Source organism: Arabidopsis lyrata, assembly GCF_000004255.2.
Source record: "Arabidopsis lyrata subsp. lyrata unplaced genomic scaffold ARALYscaffold_8, whole genome shotgun sequence".
Lineage (NCBI taxonomy): Eukaryota > Viridiplantae > Streptophyta > Magnoliopsida > Brassicales > Brassicaceae > Arabidopsis > Arabidopsis lyrata.
The window spans coordinates 11,791,181-11,800,351 of record NW_003302548.1 but is presented as its reverse complement, the minus strand read 5'-3'; the positions used below and the strand labels follow the sequence as shown (position 1 = coordinate 11,800,351).

The 9,171-nt window shown below is 33.4% G+C and overlaps 3 protein-coding genes across 3 annotated transcripts; 2 read left to right on the top strand and 1 right to left on the bottom strand.

The window, feature by feature from the left end:
• Positions 1-754: 754 nt before the first annotated feature.
• LOC9301724 (defensin-like protein 147) lies at positions 755-1,207 on the bottom strand. The gene is made up of 2 exons (XM_002863858.2): positions 1,125-1,207; positions 755-1,026 (listed from the first exon to the last, which is right to left on the bottom strand). Exons 1-2 carry the CDS (start codon positions 1,205-1,207, stop codon positions 864-866), a joined length of 246 nt encoding a protein of 81 aa, XP_002863904.2. The 3' UTR covers positions 755-863.
• Positions 1,208-4,051: 2,844 nt separating this feature from the next.
• Positions 4,052-5,140, top strand: LOC9301723 (cysteine-rich repeat secretory protein 55). The gene has a single exon (XM_002865603.2). The coding sequence runs from the start codon at positions 4,107-4,109 to the stop codon at positions 4,896-4,898; it is 792 nt and encodes a 263-aa protein (XP_002865649.1). The 5' UTR covers positions 4,052-4,106; the 3' UTR covers positions 4,899-5,140.
• Positions 5,141-7,022: 1,882 nt separating this feature from the next.
• On the top strand, positions 7,023-8,920 carry LOC9301722 (protein LURP-one-related 15). Its single transcript, XM_021015367.1, has 2 exons — positions 7,023-7,332; positions 8,611-8,920. Exons 1-2 carry the CDS (start codon positions 7,105-7,107, stop codon positions 8,752-8,754), a joined length of 372 nt encoding a protein of 123 aa, XP_020871026.1. The 5' UTR covers positions 7,023-7,104; the 3' UTR covers positions 8,755-8,920.
• Positions 8,921-9,171: the final 251 nt, after the last annotated feature.

Genomic DNA, 9,171 nt, shown 5'->3' with positions numbered 1-9,171 from the left:
TACATGAACCCCAATATTTTTAAACATCTACATTAATTACATAATAGATGTAAATGTAATACCTCCATTAATAGCAACAGATAAGTCTTCTAGAACAGTTCCATGAATGGAAGATGAAAGCTTGATGTTGAAGTTAGAGTTTAGGTTTCTCTCCTTGCCTATTACAAACGTTTTTCTTTAAGTGTAGCATTTTTTTACATCAGTATTTATGATGGACTAAAGGCTCTATTTATAGGTGGAGAGAACATAGTTTCGCATCTCTTCTATTAATCTCAATTGTCTATAAAAATATAGCCGAAAGCATGTGTGACAAGTAGAAAACTCTTTTAATTTTTTTTTTTTTTTTTTGTCAACAGCTAATCTTTTAAATTATCAAAAGTATATTACTGAATAACAATTTCGATAAAAAACAGACGACTATACTATCACGTAAAAGGGAAAGAAAATATATATTACATAGATCACTTAAATGGTTGTAGATGGTGGTAAGCTGGAAGTTTGAGAACTGAAATGAACAAAAACAATTTGGTTGGTGTAATTTTTTGGAAGTACCAAAGGTTGTGTAAATTAAAGGTACCAAATAAATAGCTCATGAATTTTTATGAAATTTTCTTTAAACAATGTATCAAAGGTCCCTAAAAATTTGAAATGAATATCTAAAATCACATTTGTCTCCCTCTTAATATTTGGTAATCAAATCACATTATATCTTTTGATGCTTGGTTCGATTTTTTATTTTGTGTGTGATGGAATACAAGTACAAAGTAATTGGTCACAAACCTCGTAATTTCTTTTTTACTTTATTATGAAAAGCTTATCATTTATAATATGAATTTTATATTAAAAATAATTTGGTAGCAACATTAGTAAAGAGGAGGCCATAAACCACAACATTTGCATTGTTTAGGGTCTTTTCCTTGGGCATTAAACTTCCAGCAAATACCCTCTAACCCTTTACTCCTCTTCTTACACAGAGACTCACAATCTTTGAGAACACACAATCCAGTTTTTGGGTTAACCACTTGACTAAAGACACATCCCCAACAGTATTTTCATCTAAAATATGTTTAAAGAGTTTTTCGTATATTGCATATTTAAATAGGTGGAATTTGTTTTTTTTATACTGCTTGCATTGACATGAGTAGAGTTTGTAATTCTGCCTCCAAGGGGGAGCTGCACTGATAACCTTTACTCTGAGTGGCGCCATGGTAGAATCCGCTATCGTCTCGTATATTATCCACGCGGCTTGAGAGGAGTTGTCTTGTTGTCGGTAGGTGCAGTCATAGTTACACTTGACGTATCCGGTGGCTGGGCACCTCCACTCTGATAAAGCATCTGTGAGTCCTCGGTTCAACCTCCGACTTTCATTATTGGGTGTATTTGTGCTTGGTAACCATTCCTTTGCTTCGATGATGCTAGGGGAAGAAGGAGAATTAGAAAGAAGAAGATGGAACGACGACAGCCTTAGGTTAATTAAGTTTTCAGGATTTTTTTCTATTTTCTAAAAAGTAAAATTTTAAATGAAAAACGAGAAAAAAAGAATTAATGAAAAAATAACCTTGTTGAAGATTCGAACCCAAGACATGAAGGTAAAAACAGATAAGATGTTACCACTAGACTACATAACAATTTCAAACTTTTTCGGGCCGAAAATGTTTATATATTTGGTGAGGCCGCAAGCTTGGGCTTGCCCAGCTTGTACTTGTGGCCGGCTCTGATAATCGCCCTATAAATATAGTATAAAGCGACAAAAGGAATTCGCCAAAAATATATTTTTCAATTTGATCAAACGTAATTTCTCCGATCAAAAACATTCCAGTCATTTAATTTATGTTCAAGAACATGTGCTAACTTAATCTATTAATCTAGATGAATATCTAGGTTGAAAGACCTCAGAAAAAAAAAAAAAAAAAAAAAAAAAAGAGTTGGCCGACTAGACCCGGTTTAGGATAACAAGGTCAAAGTCAATCGTTGACTTATCCAAAACCTGTAAGGGCCAGTTTAATTAGGTTTAATTTGATTCAGTTACGGTTCTATTTCATGGTTAAGTTAAGTCAATTAATGTTGTTTTGGTGTGATTTGTTTGGTCCGAGAATTACTTCATTTTAGTTTGACTTTTTAATCAAATTCGAGGAAAGGCAAGTTAGACCTGTTAATTAGAATTCTAATTGGTTCATCAATTATTGATTGATTGACTTATTGAGTGGTTGGTTTAATTGATCAAACTGGTTAAAGTTCGAGTGATAATTCCATCTTGCAAATTGGTACAATCTTTGGTTTAGTTTGAATAAACTAAGTGACGACATAGGTGAGTCATGGGGACCAAGACTGCACTTTAAAATTGAAGAATGAATGCTAGATATTACCAAAATAATCTCATTCTCATTAATCAATTAAAAGATACAATTGGGGGTTTATATACAATTGTAAGAGGCCTAAACCATAGCCATTAAACCGAATTAAACCAACATTAACTATAACTAGTTTATACAAGATACCAGTGTACAAAGACTCTATTAACATGAATTAAGACTATATACACTAATACTAGATGTATGATTATGACTAAACCTTACATGAGGCATATTTGTTTGGTTATATTCACATAATGAGTACATGAAATGATGTTTATGTGTTGTTCTATGACCAAATAATAATGATATTATTGTGTGGTATTGGTTGGTCGTAATGTATGAGTAAGTGTTTGTCATGAACTTGTTTCAAAGAAGTGAAGGACTACTCCACGATTTGCTCAAGAACCTTGTGATGGTAACAAACTGTGGAGTTCACCTCTTCTAAGATAGTTTTGGAGACGGGATTTGAAGCCAAATGAGAATAACAGACACAAACACATAAGTAAATACTGAATTTAAAAATAACTAGTCGCACCAAATAAAAAAACCTCTAAATAACTAACAATTGTTTCGTTCATCATCGAGGCGTTCGCTTCAATTTTTTTTTTATAACCGAGTGATCCGTATTTTTACCACCGACTAATTCTCTAGAGTAAGTGTCGCAGAGTAGCCTAATCACCAGGTTTTCTAATGTGTTTGAAGCGTGGCACTATTTTGACGACTAACTATTTGAAGTGATTAAGTAAATTTTACACTGGAAGGGAATCGATTCATGGCCTAACCTACATGACAACTCAATTTTCAGTAGAAACCACTAGACCACTGCCACTTGGTTCATTTCCTTCAACCTTCAATGCATAAGTTTTCATTGTTATTTATGTTCTTTTTAATTTGACGAATTTTCGTAGATAAAAAAAGAAGATATGTTAGTATTTTACAAACCCATAAAATGAACAAAAATAAAGGTAAAATATTGTGCTTAAGATAAATATAATTTCTTTATCAATAGAATTTCAATACCAACATCAAATAGAGATCAACCCCGGCGTATTTCGGATGCTTGAAGGCCCCGCTGATCCGAAGTGATTTAGAAAGATTCTTCCTCAAATCAAACCTAACCATTCATCAAGGCTGATATTGTGCCCAACAAACGTAAGAAAAGTATCAAGTAAAATAAATAGTAACACCCTTTGTATATCTCTCGAACAGAGAAGTGGTCAATGGTGGTGATATATGTTTGAAGACTTTGTGAAGAGATAAGTGGTCGATGTTGCGCCACTTTGGCGTTAACGTTGACGTTTGGAAAATAAGAAGCAATAACATAAATCCACGGTCAACAATTTCTGCTCCATTCATGTTGACCTACACGTGATGCATTTTGGAATGTTCCAGCTATATAATGATTTAGTTTTTTATTCAATATCTCATCCATTTTGTCGCACTATAATATAACAAAGCACCAATCTCTAGTGAGAGAACAAGTTAAAGTTGACCAACTAATATTCATTTACTGATTTGAGTGGTCACAACTCACAAGTTTTGACCACAATATAGACTTCTCTCGGTCAACAAAATTTTGTAGTTTATCATAAATATATTAACAATAATTTCCCACTTGTTGTTATGCGTTTAGACCGATTTCTAAAAATATCATGTTCTAGAATAGATAACGTTTTGGTATAAAATCAGTCTCTTCTTCTAGTGAACACAAGATAAACCTCAAAACAAAGTAAAAAGTTTATTAAGAAAGTAATGAAGACATTAATTGTGAAATGTTCCCTTCTATTGGCTCTTGTATGTAGCTGCAAAGCAGCAGATTCAATATGGCAACTCTGCAACACAAACTCAAACATCTCAGCAAGCAGCCAAGTCTCCAAGAACATCGATTCTCTTCTCGCGACGCTTGTCTCAAAGACTCCTTCACAAGGTTTCGTGACCACAACTTCTCCAAGTTACAACAAAAAAGAGAAAGTGTATGGACTTGCTCAATGTAGAGGAGATATCAGCAAGACCGATTGCTCCACGTGTATCCAAGACGCGGCCAAGAAAATCCGTGAAGTATGTCCGAACCAATCTGACTCAAGGATCTTGTACGATTTCTGCTTCTTACGTTATAGCCAAGAGAATTTCATAGGGAAGCTTGACACGGGGGCTGGTCTTATATACTTCAACATCGCTAACGTAACCGAAACTGACCCCAAAACGTTTGACAATGAGCTTGGGGCACTCTTTGACAAAATTAGGTCTGAGGCGGTTTTGCCTAAGAGTAAAGGTTTAGGTAAAGGTAAGACAAAACTGACACCTTTTGTGACACTAAACGGTTTGGTTCAATGCACAAGGGACTTAGGCGCTTTGGATTGCGCTCAATGCTTTGCAACTGCGGTCGGGAGCTTCATGACAACTTGCCACAACAAGAAGGGATGTCGTGTTTTGTATAGTAGTTGCTATGTCCGGTACGAGTTTTATCCGTTTTATTTCCCTCTTGATCCGGCTAAAACTGGTCCTAGTGTTGGTAGAATTTCTTCCGTTCGTCTCTCTCCGTAATCACAAAGTCTAATAAAAGAGTAAGTTTGACTCTAAAGAGTATATGTATATGTGTGCAAAATAAGGCTCTCTCCTTTTGTTTCTTCTTTAAGATGTAAGCAATTAAGTTGCCAAGTTATTTGTGTTCTAGATTCCAACATGCATATATAGTTGCATACATATCATCGGATCCTGTATATTTTATTTATCCTAAAGAAACTAATATGTCATCCATTTCAATATAAATATATATCGTTTTTGAATTTTCTTACCCATATTAAAAGGTTTACGATAAATTATTGTCTAAAACTATTAGAAAAATTTGTCATATGAGTTTAGTATAAATTTAACATTTGGATGACTTATAAAAATTAAACCCAAATCAAGGTCTAAACATCATTAGGAAAAGGCCACCAAAAACACAAAAACATCGTCTTGCATCGCGTGACCTATGCAACTCTGTTCAAGGCTCGGCTCAAGTGGATAACGCAGAGGTGCTTCGGCTTAAAGCTCATCGACATTTTAATAAAAAATCTTATATAAAAACGTCCAATTTATTTTAAAATATTTAAAATAAGGTTCCCATCTTTTTTTAGTATGAATTAGAACCCAATGCATTAAAAGTTGTAACATATAATGATGGAAATCCGTACAAGATGTATAAGTTTTAGTAAAAGACCCCAAATTTTGTCATTTGCCTTAAAATACTTAATCTTGTTGGACCTTGGACTGCTCTACTCCATCTCTGAAGAACAAGCAGCCGATAACTTTCTTGTAGAAAGGTACTCTACTGTTTCAAAATATAGGATGTTTTAGAAATTTTGTTTTTCAAAATATAAGATATTTTACACATTTTTATGCAACTTTTAAATACATTTAATATCTTATGATTATTTGTATTTTGTAGTCTTTTATATCATTGGTTAGATTTTAAAATTTTAATCTATATATAATAGCAATCTCAATAAATGCCTTTTGCACCTCTGAACAGTTACGTTTTTTTATCGCAACCTTTCGTTTAAATATTTACGGTTATTTTTTCGATTGTGTCTTTTTATCGCATTTTTTCGTTGAAATATTTACGGTTATTTTTTTACGGTTGCGTTTTTTTTATCGCATCTATTCGCTAACATATTTACGATTTTTTTTACAGTTATATTTGTTCAATTACAGTCGTATCTTTGCAGTTTACGGTTGTGTCTTCATAGTTGCATCTATTCATTTAAAGTTACGTCTCATATAATATAGATTTAAATTTTGATTTTTTAACTAAATATAAATTTTGCAATTGTTTTTTTTCAAAGAGTTGCAATTTGAATAAATATTTTATACGGTTGCATCTTTTTATCGTAACACCTCATAAACAATTGCGATTGTTTAGGTGAACCATTGCAACATTTACTTTATTTAACAAACGACTATTCAAGGTGAAGGAACCGGTGTTTGGTCTTCATGACAAGAGGATCTTGCTGGATGGTTCTGGTAATCCTATCGTCACTTTGAGAGAAAAGATCAGAGAGTAATGTTTTTTTTAACACAGAGCACACACACAACATGTATTCAAGTAACTAGTACTAATAAATAAAGAGCTAGGTAGGCCTTGGCATTCGGTTAACCATTCGATTTCGGTTCGGTTGTGTTCAGTTTCGGTTAGTTTGGATATGGTAATATAATAACCATTCGGATATTTTAGGAATTTCGGTTCGGTTCGTTTCGGTTATCTTTCGGTTCGGTTCGGTTTGGATATTTAAATAGATAACCGTAACTAACCAAACTTTTGTCATGTTCGGTTTGGTTCTGGTTTTTACCCAAAATAACCAAAATTTACCGAATATAACCAAAACTAACCCAAAATAACCAAAATATTAAAAAAAAAATATTAGAAAGAAAATTAAAATTTGATTCAATTTTGTAAAAGAGTATTTAACTTGGACAAATATAACAAACAATATTGGGATATTTTGATTATTTAAAGTATTTGATTGTTTTTATTCCAAAAATAATTATAGTTTTGGATATTATCTTTGGGTATCTTATAGGTTTTTAGATATTTCGGTTAACCTTTTGTTATCGGTTCGGTTCGATTCGGTTTCGGTTAGTTTGGATAGGAAATTTTACTAAAATCTTCGTTTCGGATATGGTTTGGTTTTTTTCGGTTCGGTTCGGTCGGTTATTTGGTTAGCTGTTTTTTTGTCCAGGGCTAGAGCTAGGCTTGATATGATTGCAGATGGTGAGCATGCATGACAGGTGGCAAGTGTTTAGAGGAGGGAGCACGGAGCAGCGTGATCTGCTGTACACGGTGAAAAGAGCGTCGATGCTTCAGCTAAAGACAAAACTTGATGTGTTTTTGGGGCACAACAAAGATGAGAAAAGATGTGATTTCAGAGTCAAAGGGAGTTGGCTCGAGCATTCTTGTGTTGTTTTCGCCGGCGAATCTGACGCCATTGTTGCCCAAGTAAACTCTCTTTCCTTCATTATTAGTTCTTTTTCAACTTAAGTCCTTTAGGGCCCATCTCATTTATCAATTTCTATGCATCATCTCACATGTCTCTACATAGTTCACACATTAAAGAAACAATGTTTAAATCCGGTTTTGGTCTTTGGTTTACTGTTTTAGAAGCCGGTTTTGATGGAGCTTTGATTTCGGTTTGGATCAAAAGCTAATATATAATACATTAGCTTATGAATTGCGAAGGTTTAAGAAAAAAGACATCTACTAATAGAAAAAGAAATCAATGGTATGGTTTTTGATGGGTAGATGCACAGGTAGCACACGGTGTAGAGCGTATTCTTGGGAAAAGACAATTTCTCAGTGACTGTTTATCCAAACATCGATTATGCCTTCATTGCCTCTCTCGTCGTCATTCTCGATGACATCAACCGCGAAAACCGCGCCGCCTGAGATTCAGATATCATCTCAGTTTATAATTATCATCAATAATGTGCTATTTACTGGTTTTGTTGTACTTATTCGTATTCTCTTAACTGTTAAACTTTGTGTGACCATTTCAATTGTAAAATAAGGAAATTATTTTGCTTGTGCCTCTCGTTAATGTTTAGTGACTACAACTACTATTAAAGGATTTATTTTTTCTTCACATAATTTCTATTTTTAGAATATATAATAATTTTGCATTAATACTTCGATTCTCCTGCCAATTGTACATGTATATCAATCATTACAAAATTTTATGTTAGTGACCAGACATTTCACATACTAATTAAAAAAAAACATTAATGAAAAATCTACAATTATACAAAAAAATCAAACACAAGCCCATCTAAAAATATTGAACGGCCCAAATGGTTATTGAAACGGAACGCATTTGCTGTAGGCTCGGGACAGGTATGACCGGAGAAAAATTAATAATCAGACAAATCCATGTGGCAATAACTGCTGGAGGTGTGGGACCGGGTGTTTTTGAGAAGACATGGTCCAAAACAAGTGAGAACGAATTTATCGGATAGCTGATTTTTTAAAATACACAACATGTATACAAGTAACTAGTAATAAACAGAGAGCTCCATAAACACACAACATGTATACAAGTAACAAGTAATCCGGTTTTGGTCTTTGGTTTACTGTTTTAGAAGCCGGTTTTGATGGAGCTTTTGATTTCGGTTTGGATCAAAAGCTAATATATAATACATTAGTTTATGAATTGCGAAGATTTAAGAAAAAAAACATCTACTAATTGAAGAAGAAATCAATGGTATGGTTTTTGATGGGCAGATGCACAGGAAGCACACGGTGCAGAGCGTATTCTTGGAAAAAGACAATTTCTCAGTGACTATGTATCCAATCGTCGATTATGCCTTCATTGCCTCTCTCGTCGTCATTCTCGATGACGACAACCGCGAAGACCGCGTCGCTTGAGACTCAGATTTTCTCAGTTTATAATTATCATCAATAAATGTGCTATTTATTCGTTTTGTGTTAAACTTTGTGTGATTATATCAGTTGTAAAATAAGCAAATTATTGTGTCTGTCGTTGATGTTTAATGGCTACAACTACTATTCGTGTATTTTTTTCTTTTCTTCATATAGATTCTCTTTACAGAATATATGATTAATTTTGCATTAATATTTCGATTCTCCTACCAAGTGTACATGTATATCATTACAAAACTTTATTTTAGTGACATACATTTCACATACTCCCTTTGTTCCTCCAAGTTTGATGTTCTAGTGTTTTAGGTTTGTTCTACCAAGATTGATTTTCTAGATTTTTGTTTTATTTTTAATTAATTGATATTATTAATCATAGATTTCAAGACGTAATAATTGAAAATA

Coding starts and splice junctions, on each gene's coding strand:
- LOC9301724 (XM_002863858.2), bottom strand. CDS start 1,207: ATGGCGCCACTCAGAGTAAAGGTTATCAGTGCAGCTCCCCCTTGGAGG. Junction 1,027..1,124: donor TACTCATGTCAATGCAAGCA/GTATAAAAAAAA, acceptor ATGTGTCTTTAG/TCAAGTGGTTAACCCAAAAA.
- LOC9301723 (XM_002865603.2), top strand. CDS start 4,107: ATGAAGACATTAATTGTGAAATGTTCCCTTCTATTGGCTCTTGTATGT.
- LOC9301722 (XM_021015367.1), top strand. CDS start 7,105: ATGGTGAGCATGCATGACAGGTGGCAAGTGTTTAGAGGAGGGAGCACG. Junction 7,333..8,610: donor CTGACGCCATTGTTGCCCAA/GTAAACTCTCTT, acceptor TTTGATGGGCAG/ATGCACAGGAAGCACACGGT.